This window comes from Coregonus lavaretus, assembly GCF_964263955.1.
Source record: "Coregonus lavaretus genome assembly, chromosome: 2".
NCBI lineage: Eukaryota > Metazoa > Chordata > Actinopteri > Salmoniformes > Salmonidae > Coregonus > Coregonus lavaretus.
Window position 1 is genome coordinate 7,344,286 of NC_139989.1, and position 17,670 is coordinate 7,361,955.

Below are 17,670 nucleotides of genomic sequence, written 5' to 3' on the forward strand. Positions count from 1 at the left end.
TGGCACATGCATTTAGGCTGGTCTCACTCACTACAAATACAATCGACATGAGCAGTTATATCTAGCATTCCAAATGGGGGTGTGGGGGGGGTGGGGGCGGGGCGTGGAGAGGCGGCGGGTGTTTTTTCTCTATTTTTTTCTCCACTATAGTCACATTTGATCCTTTTTAAGCTTTTTGGCTTCACTCTAATGGGTTTGCTAATGGCTACCCTGACTGCAAAGTGAAGATGATTGCCTCTCACTTACGATCCACCTTTTTTCTCTCATCCACCCTAGGCTCTCTGCATGTGCCATGTTCTATAGAAAAGTTGAAGTGTTCTTAACTCCTTTTATTTCCCTGACTCCAGTTCTACTTCATGAGTCATCAAATTGAATGTAACAGCTCGCTAATTGCATTTATATCAAGTGCAAGTTGAAGGGCCTTTATTTTTGTCGTTATTAATGCTGGCTAGCTTTGCTGTTAACATTTTTTGGAATGACATTATCACTGGCCTATATCATTAGGGTGGCGATTCAGAGCAACTTCACAGAATACTTTAAGATAGTCCAAGGGTATGCTAACAATTGTGCCAACATTGCCCAGTTATGATACCAGCTAAAGGACTCCTTTGATGATCTGGTCTTTTCTTAGTACTGTAAATATTCTTATTATAAAAACCCATCAGCAAGCATGTATTACACTGGTAATTACAGTGTAAAACAATGTTAATTAAGATGAGAGACAGTATAAATAAACTGTAAGTAGGATGTATTTTAGATGCTCTGAAGGTTACATGAGTATGTCCGCCTCCTATTATTTGACCCGGTTCACCTCAAAATATCCCATTGGAAACAGCATAGTCATATGATCTACAGTGGGGAAAAAAAGTATTTAGTCAGCCACCAATTGTGCAAGTTCTCCCACTTAAAAAGATGAGAGAGGCCTGTAATTTTCATCATAGGTACACGTCAACTATGAGAGACAAATTGAGAAAAAAAAATCCAGAAAATCACATTGTAGGATTTTTAATGAATTTATTTGCAAATTATGGTGGAAAATAAGTATTTGGTCACCTACAAACAAGCAAGATTTCTGGCTCTCACAGACCTGTAACTTCTTCTTTAAGAGGCTCCTCTGTCCTCCACTCGTTACCGGTATTAATGGCACCTGTTTGAGCTTGTTATCAGTATAAAAGACACCTGTCCACAACCTCAAACAGTCACACTCCAAACTCCACTATGGCCAAGACCAAAGAGCTGTCAAAGGGCACCAGAAACAAAATTGTAGACCTGCACCAGGCTGGGAAGACTGAATCTGCAATAGGTAAGCAGCTTGGTTTGAAGAAATCAACTGTGGGAGCAATTATTAGGAAATGGAAGACATACAAGACTACTGATAATCTCCCTCGATCTGGGGCTCCACGCAAGATCTCACCCCGTGGGGTCAAAATGATCACAAGAACGGTGAGCAAATATCCCAGAACCACACGGGGGGACGTAGTGAATGACCTGCAGAGAGCTGGGACCAAAGTAACAAAGCCTACAATCAGTAACACACTACGCCGCTAGGGACTCAAATCCTGCAGTGCAAGACATTTCCCCCTGCTTAAGCCAGTACATGTCCAGGCCCGTCTGAAGTTTGCTAGAGTGCATTTGGATGATCCAGAAGATCATTGGGAGAATGTCATATGGTCAGATGAAACCAAAATATAACTTTTTGGTAAAAACTCAACTCACCGTGTTTGGAGGACAAATAATGCTGAGTTGCATCCAAAGAACACCATACCTACTGTGAAGCATGGGGGTGGAAACATCATGCTTTGGGGCTGTTTTTCTGCAAAGGGACCAGGACGACTGATCCGTGTAAAGGAAAGAATGAATGGGGCCATGTATCGTGAGATTTTGAGTGAAAATCTCCTTCCATCAGCAAGGGCATTGAAGATTAAACGTGGCTGGGTCTTTCAGCATGACAATGATCCCAAACACACCGCCTGGGCAACGAAGGAGTGGCTTCGTAAGAAGCATTTCAAGGTCCTGGAGTGGCCTAGCTAGTCTCCAGATCTCAACCCCATAGAAAATCTTTGGAGGGAGTTGAAAGTCCGTGTTGCCCAGCGACAGCCCCAAAACATCACTACTCTAGAGGAGATCTGCATGGAGGAATGGGCCAAAATACCAGCAACAGTGTGTGAAAACCTTGTGAAGACTTACAGAAAACGTTTGACCTGTGTCATTGCCAACAAAGGGTATATAACAAAGTATTGAGAAACTTTTGTTATTGACCAAATACTTATTTTCCACCATAATTTGCAAATAAATTCATAAAAAATCCTACAATGTGATTTTCTGGATTTTTTTTCCTCATTTTGTCTGTCATAGTTGACGTGTACCTATGATGAAAATTACAGGCCTCTCTCATCTTTTTAAGTGGGAGAACATGCACAATTGGTGGCTGACTAAATACTTTTTTCCCCCACTGTATATATCAGTCATATAGTCATATAGTCGTATGATGCTTGATTGTTTGTTTGATTCTCCAGACCTTTTACTTTACTGCTAATTGATCTAAGATAAATATTGATCAGAGATTTCCATTTATCAAGTTATTATGGATTCTGAAGGTTATAAGCAGACTGAATACTTGGCATAAACAGTCTATCAATTTATTAACTCAAAAATCTATGAATTAATTATGCAAGGAAACTAAACTTTTTTGTAAATACATGAATAACATAGGAAATATTGTATTGCATTTTTACCTAATCAGACAATCTGTCTACACGAGCTACACTGGAAACAAAAAAAGGCATAAAATACCACATAAATCATGACAAACCAATCATATTACCAGCCTCCACTGAACTCCTCCAATCCCTGAGAGACCAATGCACATCCTCAGAATCTCCATGGGCAACAACCTCCTGGATACTGTTGCTACAGTGAGGGAAAAAAGTATTTGATCCCCTGCTGATTTTGTACGTTTGCCCACTGACAAAGAAATGATCAGTCTATAATTTTAATGGTAGGTTTATTTGAACAGTGAGAGACAGAATAACAACAAAAAAATTCAGAAAAACGCATGTCAAAAATGTTATAAATTGATTTGCATTTTAATGAGGGAAATAAGTATTTGACCCCCTCTCAATTAGAAAGATTTCTGGCTCCCATGTCTCTTTTATACAGGTAACGAGCTGAGATTAGGAGCACACTCTTAAATGGAGTGCTCCTAATCTCATCTTGTTACCTGTATAAAAGACACCTGTCCACAGAAGCAATCCATCAATCAGATTCCAAACTCCTCACCATGGCCAAGACCAAAGAGCTCTCCAAGGATGTCAGGGACAAGATTGTAGACCTACACAAGGCTGGAATGGGCTACAAGTCCATCGCCAAGCAGCTTGGTGAAAAGGTGACAACAGTTGGTGCGATTATTCGCAAATGGAAGAAACACAAAATAACTGTCAATCTCCCTCGGCCTGGGGCTCCATGCAATATCTCACCTCGTGGAGTTGCAATGATCATGAGAACGGTGAGGAATCAGCCCAGAACTACACGGGAGGATCTTGTCAATGATCTCAAGGCAGCTGGGACCATAGTCACCAAAAAAACAATTGGTAACACACTACGCCGTGTAGGACTAAAATCCTGCAGCGCCCGCAAGGTCCCCCTGCTCAAGAAAACACATATACAGGCCCGTCTGAAGTTTGCTAATGAACATCTGAATGATTCAGAGGAGAACTGGGTGAAAATGTTGTGGTCAGATGAGACCAAAATGGAGCTCTTTGGCATCAACTCAACTCGCCGTGTTTGGAGGAGGAGGAATGCTGCCTATGACCCCAAGAACACCATCCCCACTGTCAAACATGGAGGTGGAAACATTATGCTTTGGGGGTGTTTTTCTGCTAAGGGGACAGGACAACTTCACCGCATCAAAGGGACGATGGACGGGGCCATGTACCGTCAAATCTTGGGTGAGAACCTCCTTCCCTCAGCCAGGGCATTGAAACTGGGTCGTGGATGGGTATTCCAGCATGACAATGACCCAAAACACACGGCCAAGGCAACAAAGGAGTGGCTCAAGAAGAAGCACATTAAGGTCCTGGAGTGGCCTAGCCAGTCTCCAGACCTTAATCCCATAGAAAATCTGTGGAGGGAGCTGAAGGTTCGAGTTGCCAAACGTCAGCCTCGAAACCTTAATGACTTGGAGACGATCTGCAAAGAGGAGTGGGACAAAATCCCTCCTGAGATGTGTGCAAACCTGGTGGCCAACTACAAGAAACGTCTGACCTCTGTGATTGCCAACAAGGGTTTTGCCACCAAGTACTAAGTCATGTTTTGACTCCTGGACTTCCTGACGGGCCGCCCCCAGGTGGTAAGGGTAGGTAACAACACATCTGCCACACTGATCCTCAACACGGGGGCCCCTCAGGGGTGCGCGCTCAGTCCCCTCCTGTACTCTCTGTTCACCCATGACTGCATGGCCAGGCATGACTCCAACACCATCATTAAGTTTGCCGACGACACAACAGTGGTAGGCCTGATCACCGACAACGATGAGACAGCCTATAGGGAGGAGGTCAGAGACCTGGCCGTGTGGTGCCAGGACAACAACCTCTCCCTCAACGTGACCAAGACAAAGGAGATGATTGTGGACTACAGGAAAAAAAAGAGGACTGAGCACGCCCCCATTCTCATCGACGGGGCTGTAGTGGAACAGGTTGAGAGCTTCAAGTTCCTTGGTGTCCACATCACCAACGAACTATCATGGTCCAAACACACCAAGACAGTCGTGAAGAGGGCACGACAAAGCCTATTCCCCCTCAGGAGACTGAAAAGATTTGGCATGGGTCCTCAGATCCTCAAAAAATTATACAGCTGCACCATCGAGAGCATCCTGACTGGTTGCATCACCGCCTGGTATGGCAACTGCTTGGCCTCCGACCGCAAGGCACTACAGAGGGTAGTGCGTACGGCCCAGTACATCACTGGGGCCAAGCTTCCTGCCATCCAGGACCTCTATACCAGGCGGTGTCAGAGGAAGGCCCTCAAAATTGTCAAAGACTCCAGCCACCCTAGTCATAGACTGTTCTCCATGCTACCGCACGGCAAGCGGTACCGGAGTGCCAAGTCTAGGTCCAAAAGACTTCTCAACAGCTTCTACCCCCAAGCCATAAGACTCCTGAACAGCTAATCATGGCTACCCGGACTATTTGCACTGCCCCCCCACCCCATCCTTTTTACGCTGCTGCTACTCTGTTAATTATTTATGCATAGTCACTTTAACTCTACCCACATGTACATATTACTTCAACTATCTCAACTAGCCGGTGCCCCCGCACATTGACTCTGCACCGGTACCCCCCTGTATATATAGCCTCCCTACTGTTATTTTATTTTACTTCTGCTCTTTTTTTTCTCAACACTTTTTTTGTTGTTGTTTTATTTTTACCTTTTTGTTAAAAATAAATTCACTGTTGGTTAAGTGCTGTAAGTAAGCATTTCACTGTAATGTCTGCACCTGTTGTATTCGGCGCATGTGACCAATACAATTTGATTTTGATTTGATTTGATGTTTTGCAGAGGGGTCAAATACTTATTTCCCTCATTAAAATGCAAATCAATTTATAATATTTTTGACATGCGTTTTTCTGGATTTTTGTTGTTGTTATTCTGTCTCTCACTGTTCAAATAAACCTACCATTAAAATTATAGACTGATCATGTCTTTGTCAGTGGGCAAACATACAAAATCAGCAGGGGATCAAATACTTTTTTCCCTCACTGTATATTAATGTTAAGTACTTTCATTCTCATAGACCTCAGTTCTAGACCTCTCTAATATTAGGCTAACTGGTTGTAATTTGAACTTTTATTTTTCTTAATGGTTTGGGATGATGACATAATGTTTTTGTGAGATGAGGGGGCCTAGTGTTATGGATGCCTTGAGTAGATAGACATATAATTCAGAATAAATAAAAAATCCAGTGAATATTGTAATTTTGTTAAAACACGTCTTATGTAATGACAAAATACATACCCAAACTATTCATTTTCATTCTTGACGTACACATTGCAAACTTTGTTTTTGCTGATTGTCGTCCTCTTTTGCTGATGTGTTCACTCTGCCTGTATGAGTGCCTCAGGAGGAAGCATGGTTGTGTAAGAGCTGAAGCCTATTGCAGAGTTCTTCATCACAATCCTGTTCATACACCAAACAGAAGAAAATTGACTAAAACAGGGAGGGACAACCTGGACTTGGCCAATAAGAAACATTTACGTTTTCCACTGCAAAATGTTCAAAAATGTTTTCATTTGCAAGCTTTAATGAACGACTCAACCCTTGCTATTCCTAGCCTGTGGTTGGTCACTTGGTGAAGCAGCCTGGGCAGAATCCTGGATCATATTCATTAGGGCACACAATTGTAAACTAAAATGAACATTTCTTGTTGGACAAGTCTAGGTAGTCCCTCCCTGTTTCAGTTTGTTTTCTTCCATTTGGTGCCTAACGAACACTGATTTGGTAAACCTGGGCATAAATCTGAGCTGTGAGAACACCAGGTCTAGGAGGGCACCTTCCTCTCCCCACCAGTCTTTGAAGCCTTCCCCGCCGGGCTTTGTTGTTTCACAGGGTGGAAGAGTTGGAAGGGGTGACTCAACTCACAGCCAAGCCAATGTTCCCTCCACAGAGTGACTCTAGGGAACCCTCCCCTGTTCACGCTTCTGTTCACTTTTATGTTGTATCCAATCAACTATTGGATCTCATCTGTGGCTGGGATAAGAGGGAGAGGGATGGGGGCGAGGGGAGGAGGGGTCATGTCTGATCTGATGAACACACATCTGAACTGTTGTTTGCCACATGGGCGATGTGCTCAGATATAGCGATCTGATCTTTCAATTAATCCTCGCCAGGTGATTTGATACTTTTAATAGCCTACTACCTTGTATTCCAAGTAGACCACCAACACTGTTTTGCTGCTGCCAATCTGTTTGGCCTCTCTTGTTCTCTGTACTGTTGTCAGTGGTGTACTGTTGCTTCCTTGACAGTTTCCCTGGTATTAGGTCTACAGTATAGACCCAACTTTATATTACAGCTAACTTTTCAACAGTGTGTTGGGATGAACCGTCAGGTAGTCACTATCCTCCCAGGGATATAGTTCATCATCCACCAACCCTCCCACAACCCACCCGCCCCTTCCCAGATCCTCTTAAAGGGATAGTTACCGGAGCTCACTGCTGGTGCCCAAAATAGCTCCATGTCAGAATGCCCAGTGCCCTGGCGAGAGATAGGATAGCGGTCCATCGCACCCCCAGCTGCCGGAGTGCTGAGAGAAAGCAGTTACTCTGACAGATACTCTCAGTGACTTCTCCGTGCCAGGGCTCATCTCTCTCTCTGTCTGACAACAATACAACACGTTACTCATCACAACACAAACCGCAGGCAGGGTTTTGATTGCTTGTGTCCTACAAAAGTGATCTGATTCTGTGGATGTTGCATGTTTGGGGCTCAACAACAGCTACGTTTGTGTGACTGCTTTAGTGACATTTTCTGTGCAGTTAAATTAGACATAGGGTGAGAGCATTCATTTACCAAACTTGGTACTTTTAATTACAGTGTGTGGCATTGTTAAATTATAGCATTCCCTGGCACTCTTTCCGGAAAGGTCATAAGAATTTATGCCCCTAGAAAAATAACAAAACATTATTCAGCTACCATATTTTAGTGGGTTACTATGGACGTGTACATGCACCCATGATAACAATTACAGAAAACACAAAAAGGGTGTACTTAGAATTGGAAATTGTAAATCTAGGAAATGCATCTTAAAAACGATGATAAATGATATTCTGCAGTTCAGACATGTTTTGTCATGCCACCGTATGGGAATTGTGTGTGTGTGGTGTGGTGGGTTTGGGGCCTCCCGTTAGCGGCCTCCCGGGGTCTGAAGTGGGGCCTGTCCATTAACACGTCCTCCAGATACAGAGAGAGGTGTCTGGTGGGTGATAGCGCCCATCACCCCACACCCTCACACCCTCCCTCCGCATGCCAAGGCCACGGTCAAGGCCGCTGAGAGACAGGTGTTGCCTGGCCTGGCAAGCAGGCTGCGGGTGTGATGGGCATTGCAGGGATGGGTGAAGGGCTGGGGTGGTGTGAGGGGGAGAGTGACTGGCATGATAGCAGGTTGGTGGCATCATGTCCTTTCAACTCCCCCGCCTCGCTCTTCCTGACGCCCACCTATTTCACCCCAGCCCCCCTAACCCGGTCCGTGTCTGAAGAAGCCGGGTGTCGGAGTGACTCACCTTTTTGTCACAAGAATGTGGGGGGTGTTTCTAACGTGGGGTGGCATGCAGTGGCATTGCAGTGCAGTTAGTCATGGAAAGGGTTACTCATAGAAATGTATCTAAACTAGTTCCACTATGTCATGTACATTTGAACAACAATCACAAAATACACTGGTAAGCTTATAAACTGTAAATTAGATGCGTTAAATTTCAGCTTATTGAATTAGTATTATCTGTACCACATGACGGGGATGACTGGTACGGGACCTTGTCGCATGGATAAAGCTCAAGGCCTGTGGACACGGTTATTTATCTTAATGGCCCCGCTTCGCTAAGATAACAGGCGTGGGATGAGCTCGCTGTGCGGCAATGACAAGCCAGTGAATGTGCATGAACTGTACACACTAAGGAGGTAGCATATTGGCATGGGATCCAATCTGCAGCATCATTTTATACAGAATGACCTTGTCTACGTTTTTTTTGTGGCAAAGGGACATATTTGGGTCTACTGACAGAACAAAAATGCAACATGCATCTGGACTAGGGCCTAACGTTTAATTTTCTTGACGTTTTCTTTCTGTTTTCTTCACAGGCATTGCCCAGATGGGTTTCAATGTTTGAAGGCAGGAAGGAACCCTAACTATGGTTACACCAGCTTCGACAGCTTCGGCTGGGCATTCCTGTCCCTCTTCCGGCTCATGACACAAGACTACTGGGAAAACCTCTATCACCAGGTCAGTATGGACACCAGGAAATGACCAGGTTAATTTCAAACCATATCCACATACAGGTCATAGTCTGAAAGACCATACGAAGAAAATAAGTATATTTGCTTACAGTAATATATTTAAGGTCTTAGAGGTCTTCTACAATCTTCCACAATCTTAAGCCTAAGCTTAAACCAACATTAACTTGCAAAAATCAAACCCTGTGTCTTTTATAACATACTTTTTGCCAAACCATCCATCCATCCATCCATCCATCCCTCCATCCATCCCTCCCCAGACTCTGCGGTCAGCAGGGAAGACCTACATGGTGTTCTTTGTGGTGGTCATCTTCCTGGGTTCCTTCTACCTGGTCAACCTGATCCTAGCTGTTGTGGCCATGGCCTACGAGGAACAGAACCAGGCCACCATCCAGGAGGCCTGGCAGAAAGAGAAAGAGTTCCAGCTGGCCATGGAGCGCCTCAAGAGGGAAGCGCAGGTAAGACGTAAGGTTTTACGTCATGGAATTTAATTGATGCTTTCGATGTTGGGAATTTGGACCGTAGACATTTCTTTCAATTGGTTAGCTGGTATGGGAGTTTAGTACATTTTGAATGACACAATATTCTGAAAAGGACTATGGCTATTTGAGCTGACCCTTTGCATTTCCTACTCAGAAAGCTCAGGATACAGAATCATTGATGTCCCCGGGCCTGGCTCTCCCTGATGACAAGGAACTGCAGAGCAGGAGGATAAGTCTGGAGGGGCTGGTGGAGGAGGTAGAGAACGGGGGAGACGTGGAGAAGGGATACGTGAAGATGTTGAAGGTGGATACAGTGGATGGGGGCAGGGTAAATATCATCATTATGCATTCTTAATGGTTTCATATTTCATCATGGATAAAACACCATGGATAAATAAAAACATTCTGAATCTAATAGTATGCTTTCAGGTTTTGTATATAGGTATATATTTTGGGACATCGATTTTTCTCCCCTAATACCGTTACCAGTCTGAAACTACAGAGATCAATGGCAAGCCTAATTTGTGAAAGGATTATCTGATTTCCAGGGTTTGAGTCAAGTATCTTCCTCTTTTCGAACAGAGGACTTCCCTACCATATAGCCCACTTAAACTTTTTCTCCACTCCCCCACCAGCCGACACATCCACTCCTCGTCCGCACCATCTCCACACGCACCAGACGAGGCAGCAACGTCAGCATCTTCAGCTTCCGTCCCCGGAACAAAGACTCGGAGGGCGACTTCGCCGATGACGAGTTCAGCATCCATGGGGACAATGAGGGAACACACAGTCGTGCTGGGTCCCTGGTGATCCCATGGAGCACCAGACGCAGGCCCAGTACCTACAGCACCGGCAGCCGGGGTTCGCAGGTCTTCCTCAACGTCAATGGGAAGCTGTTTGTGGCCATGGACCAGAATGGGGTCGCCCCGCAGGGACTCCCAGCCTGCACCATGGAGAAGGTCAAGGAGGAGAGTGTGAGTACTGGGTTACTGAGTTGAGTGTGTAGCTTTGTAAGCATGTGTGTGTGTGTGTGTGTGTGTGTGTGTGTGTGTGTGTGTGTGTGTGTGTGTGTGTGTGTGTGTGTGTGTGTGTGTGTGTGTGTGTGTGTGTGTGTGTGTGGACGTGTTTAACTATACTTGTGGGGACCAGAAGTCCCCACAAGAATAGTAAACCAAGAAAAGTTTGACCAACTGGGGACATTTTGTTGGTCCACACAAGGGGGCGGCAGGTAGCTTAGTGGTTAAGAGCGTTGTGCCAGTAATCGAAAGGTCGCTGGTTCTAATCCCCGAGCCGACTAGGTTAAAAATCTGCCGATGTGCCCTTGAGCAAGGCACTTAACCCTAATTGCTCATGTAAGTCGCTCTGGATAAGAGCGTCTGCTAAATGACGTAAATGTAATGTAAATGTCAAATGCTATTTCTAAGGAGATAGGGTTAGTTTTAGGGTTAGGAGATAAGGTTAGGTTTTTGGGTTAAGGTTAGGGTTAGGGTTAAGGTTAGGGTTAGGGTAAGGGTACGGGTTAGGTTTGGGGTTAGGGGTTAGGGAAAATAGGATTTTGAATGGGACTGAATTGTATGTCCCCACAAGGTTAGCTGTGCAAGACTGTGTGTGCGTGTGTGTGTGTCCGTGTGTGTGGTTACATATGTGCGTGCATCATGGGAAATCACCCGGTGGATAACTGGTGATACTACTATGGCAAAAGCCTGTATCAAAGGAATGTCCCCAGCTCATATCCTGTAGAGTAGACTTAGTAGCCCCTGGCTGCCTGGAGTCACCGGCCAAGACCTCTGTGACCTGACAACAGCTCCCTCTTCCCTGCTAGGCTCCTCAACATTAACACAACACACTGTTTGATTTGCTGTTTCAAAACAGATGATTCACACTACCCCGCAGGGATGTTAGCAACTGTGTAGGAACGGAAGAGGGAATAGCATAAATGCAATTGCATTTTCTCTAATACTCAATGAATCGCTTGCCATGCTATCGCTGCCTTGTGTTTGTGTTTGTGTGTGTGCATGTGTGCATATGTGCTTGTGTGTGTGTGTGGTTTGGTTTTACTATCCTTGTGGGGACCAGAAGTCCTCATAAGGATAATAAAACAACGAAACATTTTGCCGGTCCCCACAAGGAAAACATCTATTTTAGGCTTAGGGGCTGGGTTACAATTAGGGTTAGGGTTAGAATTAGGGTTAGGCGTTAGGTTTAGGGTTAGCAGTTTGGGTTAGGTTTAGATTTAGGGTTAAGAGTTAGGGAAAATATGATTTTGAATGGGAATAAATGTTTTGGTCCCCACAAGGATAGTAAATGTGTGTGTGTGTGTGTGTGTGTGTGTGTGTGTGTCTGTGTGTGTATCTGTCTGTGTGCACAAATAAAGAACATGATGCTCCTCTCTCCCAGGAAACATACTGCTCTCAGAACAGACTGCTCCCAGAACAGCATGGGTGTCGGTGCACTCCAATGATCCTATCTCTATTACTATTCTATATATCTCTTGTTCATTCTCTCACACACACGTGCACACAAACGCACACACACACATGCATGCACACACACACACAACTAGCAAAAGTGTGTCATGTAAACAAATGATGAACATGCTCGAAAAAGAAAGATAAAAATCTAAAGAATAGATTCTATTTCAAAGGAATTTGAACAACATGTTTGTCTATTTACCCCAAACCAAAAAAACAAGCACAGTTCATTTATAACCAGCTTTATTGTGCTCTGGAGGTCAATACAGTACACTGCAATATCACACCCAAAGGACTGACCAGGAAAGGCACTAAAACCTCTGTGTTGCTGCTAATACAGATGAATAGTGGTGGAAGGATGTTGAGGAGTGTGTGTGCACGTGCCTGTGCGTGCGTGTGCTTGTGTGTGGCACAGACGCCTAGTTGTCTTGGAAACGCAACCATGGCAACAGATGCTAAATTAACGTTGGTGGTGGTGGGGCCGAGGAGTAGAGAAACGGTGAATGGCCTTGTGGTGGGTTCCCTACTTGCCAAACAGTGAGTGGGTGGTTTTATGTGAGCTCCGACACTGGGGATGTGCGTCACTCATGCCTGCCAGCCTGACTACCTGGGAGACCAATGAGACGTTATGTAATCATAGAGGGAGGCTGATTTGTGTCAGGGAGGCTTTGATTGGACTCCCTTTAACCCCTGTCATTCACACCACATGGATGCATACAGCTGGGAGGTAACTAGTTACAGGGATATCACATTTACGAAAACATTTTTGTCATTTAGCAGACGCTCTTATCCAGAGCGACTTACAGTTAGTGAGTGCATACATTTTTCATACTGGCCCCCCGTGGGAATCGAACCCACAACCCTGGCGTTGCAAGCGCCATGCTCTACCAACTGAGCTACAGGAGGCTAATCACATGGCTCTAGGGATGATTTGTGTGGGTGTGTGGGTGTGTGTGCATGTGTTTGTGTGTGTGTGTTTGTGTGTGTGTGTGCGTGCGTGCATGCGTATGTGTGTGTTTGTGTGTGTGTGTGTGTGGGATTGTCTTAGATAACTGTCACCACCCTGCCTCTATCTTGAATCATGCTCCTGCCATTGACCCAACATAAATTGGAAAACATGTCTGTGGAATCAATGTGAGATATGTGTGTGTTAGCATAGCCTTGCCTAAGTGACTGCTGTGTTCAACCCTGCCTGAACCACAGCATGTGTGTGTGTGCGTGTGTGCGTGTGTGTGTGTGCACGTCTCCATCAGCCTGCCCTCTGGGAGGCGGCTTGACTGATAAGGGGATGACAACTGATGTTTAAAAAATAGGACATTTTGATGCTGAAATATTTATGGTCCTCTCTCCGTGGCTGCTGTGTTTGTTTCATTGACTTATTGATCCCATTTTGTATGAGTAGTAGACAATGATAAGCCTGCGGGCAGACAGAGAGAGCTTTACGGCGTACGATATAAGTGATGTTTTTAGCCAATAGAGACATCCATTAGTATTATCTGGTTAGAGATTGTAATTCTCTATCTGTCATCTTTGAATTTGTCTTACTCGTGCTGTTTCCATGGTAATCGGATAAGACACATTTTAAATTAATAATCATATAAGTATAAAAACATAATTACAACACTTGTACTAGAAGTGTAGTATATTTCTTCAGGTGTGGTTTCCAAGTTAGAATCATGTAGTATTTAAATAAATGTACAATTAATATAGAGGAAATTATGTCCTGAAATTATTATGCAGAGACTGAACTGAAGGAAATACAAATACTTTAAATAAATGTACAATTAATATAGAGGAAAATATGTTGTTGAAGCTGCAACCCTGACTCTGCTGAGAATGTAGATTACATTTGACTGCATAGAATCATCAAAATATGCCTCACCAATATGGCAGCCTGTCCTCACCAATATGGCTGCCTCTCCTCACCAAAATGGCTGCCTCTCCTCACCAATACAACACCTCTTCTCGCCAATATGGCTGCCTCTAACGTCCAATATGGCTGCCTCTCCTCACCAATATGGCCGCCTCCCCTCACCAATATGGCCGCCTCCCCTCTCCAATATGGCTGCCTCTCCCTTACCAATATACCTACCATTCTGTCTCCTCCAGGGGCCTAACTCCAGCACTGAGCTGAGCACCATGCTGCTGCCTCGCCCGGTGTCCAGAGAAGAGCTCGTGCGGCGGGGCCGAGCTCTGAGCGGGGCCAGCTACCTCACAGACGCCTTGGAGGGTAAGGGCAAGAGGCCTCTGTACCAGTGTTAATTTTTTATTATTTACTCTAGTTTTAGTCATTTTGAAAAAATAGAATTAAGTCACATTCTTGTCATTTGAATAAGTATTTAGTCTAGTTATTGTCAAAATGACGAAAACAGTGGGCCATTTTAGTCAACTAAATGCCCTTTCATTTTAGTCACATTTTAGTCACATCACATTTGCTTTGCCTCATTAACCTATAGTAAACATAAATCACTGACTTCCATGTGCACACACATACATAGCCTTTTTCTTCATATCATCCTATCGCATGATCTCTTCCCAACAGCCAATTTGGCAGAAGAACACATTACTCTGCAGCAGATCAAAAATCACACCCATTGACATACTGTAGCTACAATATATTGTAATCAAAGTTCTGTCATAAGTAGGGGTCTGATAGGTTGCAGCAACTAACTAGCTAGCATTATCAATATGTTATTACCTGAGCATATATGTTGGGATCTTTCAGATGTCTCTTGAGGCTGGTAGTATTTTTCCCCGTCAACTTGTGGGTGCAAATGCTGTCTTCTCCTGTGGAAACGTTGCATTCGGTCTTGTTTGAATCGACACGATAAGTAAAGTGGCTCCAAACATCGCCCCCTTTTCTACCGGGAGCTTGTACCAAAGGGAGAGTAGCCATGGCGTGTGCCTTATTTGCATCAATGATTTGTTACCGCCAGATTGGAGAACGGTTGCCGGGCAGAGAGGTGACTCGTGAATGACCTGGGCATGGTATTTATTTTCCACCAATAACAGCATTGCTACGTTGCAATGAGAAAGCCTTACAATTCTGCTAATGTCATGCATGCTTTTGATTGGAACAAACAAATATCTCTGAAAAGCTCTCAATCTCTCCAAAAACTCTTGTCCCGTCCACTTAATAGTCAGATTTGAGTCACAGAGATAAGTTTCAAGTTTCATGTTTTGAGGTTAAAGTTTTAATGTCACATGCACAAGTACATTTCTTGCAAACTCAAAACCCAACAATGCAATAATCAATAACAAAGTAATACTAGAAAAAACACACGAGAAATAAGAAGCAATAGGAAGAACTGAATAAGTAAGTAAGTAAGCACACTATATACTAGTGGTGTAAAGTACTTAAGTAAAAATACTTTTTAAGTACTACTTAAGTATTTTTTTGGGGTATCTGTACTTTACTTTACTATTTATATTTTTGACAACTTTTACTTTTACTTCACTACATTCCTTAAGAAAATATTGTATATAACATTTTTCCTGACACACCAAAATACTTGTTACATTTTGAATGCTTAGCAGCACAGGAAAATGGTCCATTCACGCACTTATCAAAAGAACATCCCTGGTCATCCCTACTGCCTCTGATCTGGCGGACTCATTAAACACACATGCTTCGTTTGTAAATTATGTCTGAATGTTGGACATCCGTAAATAAAAAAAAGTAGAAAATGGTGCCGTCTGGTTTGCTTAATATAAGGAATTTTACATTATTTATACTTTTACTTTTGATACTTAAGTACATTTCAGCGATTACATTTACTTTTGATACTTAAGTACAGTACCAGTCAAACGTTTGGACAAACCTACTCATTCAAAGGTTTTTCTTTATTTTGTACTATTTTCTACATTGTAGAATAATAGTGAAGACATCAAAACTATGAAATAACACATATGGAGTCATGTAGTAACCAAAAAAGTGTTAAACAAATCCAAATATATTTTATATTTGAGATTCTTCAAAATAGCCACCCTTTGCCTTGATGACAGCTTTGCACACTCTTGGCATTCTCTCAGTAAAAATAAAGAAAAACCCTTGAATGAGTAGGTGTGTCAAAATTTTTGACTGGTACTGTATATTTTTGTTCAGTATAGGTGTTTGACGAATATTTGTCACTGTATTTGTCGATGACACTGCTCTGTACTCTATTGTTCACCTCACTGCCTCATTGAGGGACAAATAATCCCTTGAAACAAACATGTGTAACTTAGATTTTGAAACAAATATAAGTGCATTATTGATTGATGATCATATTATGATAATGTTCCCACAAACTCTGATAGATGAGGAAATAAACAAACTGAACGTGCTGCAGCTTTTTTGCTGAATCATAAACATCATACAGTTACTCCTCCTCGTTTGAACGTCTCTATGATTCAAAGAAACACTGTAAATCAGATCTTCACCCAAGCTCATTTTTAGGACAAACCTCATTCCTGAATCCCAAATCCTAGTCATTCGAAAGCTACTTTATCGCACCTCGGTTAAAAACGACTTGCAAAACGATTAATGTTCAGCAGACAATTTATTGGTGTTCCCCAAGTTCACCCAAGGTTCTCAGCCACTGCTCTCTGTGGACCATCAAGGTGACCATTGTGTGAGCACAGGATCTCCTCGTATCTACTGAGGCTTGAGGCTGTCCTCAATTGTACACCGTCTGTACCTATGGACTAGATAGAGGGTGACAGTGCGGCAGAAGCCACAGTGCAACACGACACCAACAGGTAAACAAATTAGAGGTATCACGCGTTAGAGGGCCTCGCAGCCTCATCCTCAGCCTCCATTGAGCTACCGTCAATCTTCATCAAACTCCTCAGTACGCATGCCTGCACCCAAGCATAGGCCCTACCAACCAACATCTGGAAAAGGCATATTGTGCTAACCTTCCTAAAGTAGCAGAGTACATTACTTAGACACAGAACAGTCTCTTATACCACAAAGGTTGATTTAAAAAAAAGTTATGTGACCACCTCTCTCTCCCCCCCCCCCTCCTAGAACTGGAGGAGTCGCATCAGAAATGCCACCCCTGCTGGTATGAGTTTGCCCACAAGTACCTGATCTGGGAAAGCAGTCCACGCTGGCTGCGGTTGAAGGCGCTGGTCAAGGTGATGGTGATGGATCCCTTCCTGGACCTAGCCATTACCATCTGCATCGTGCTCAACACCCTGTTCATGGCCATGGAGCACTACCCCATGACCGACGAGTTCAATGGTATGCTGTCCATAGGCAATCTGGTAAGTGGAAACTGGAGAGGGCTCAGGGGTCAACCTTGGCGGTCACAGGTATGCGTTTTTGTTGTTGTTGTTGTTGTTTTTTGCCCACCACCCTCTTTGGAGGGTCTTAGTCAAGGTTCCAGATCAGTTAGTCAGAAAAAAAAAACTATTTGCTCCACTATGTCCTGTGCTGTCACTGAGATGCATGCTCATAGGTCGGCAGGGAATGAATGAGCTGCTGCACAGACACTATCAGCCTAAAATTAAATGTTGATTTATTTTTACATATTCTATTATTTTATATTGCGCTAATTTCATGTACGTGGACATATGTGGATAGTATAGTATGTGTTATTACATTACACAAGCTGACGTTTTGACCACATGGAAATGAGAGGAATTACCTTTTTACCTCAGATCAGTGAAGTTTGGTCCCGCTTTAAATGACGTTCAGCTAGTAAAGGCTTCATAAAGCCTTCATAATGCCT

The 17,670-nt window shown here is 43.6% G+C and overlaps 1 protein-coding gene across 1 annotated transcript in view; it reads left to right on the forward strand.

Moving 5' to 3' along the window:
- Nucleotides 1–17,670, forward strand: part of LOC311100152 (sodium channel protein type 2 subunit alpha-like) — a 156,785-nt gene that overhangs the window by 31,329 nt on the left and 107,786 nt on the right. The window contains exons 6-11 of the mRNA XM_084140932.1: nt 8,848–8,989; nt 9,261–9,458; nt 9,637–9,810; nt 10,118–10,456; nt 14,063–14,183; nt 16,965–17,203. Of these exons, the coding sequence (XP_083997058.1) occupies nt 8,848–8,989; nt 9,261–9,458; nt 9,637–9,810; nt 10,118–10,456; nt 14,063–14,183; nt 16,965–17,203 (1,213 nt within the window). The remainder of the gene's footprint in view (nt 1–8,847; nt 8,990–9,260; nt 9,459–9,636; nt 9,811–10,117; nt 10,457–14,062; nt 14,184–16,964; nt 17,204–17,670) is intronic.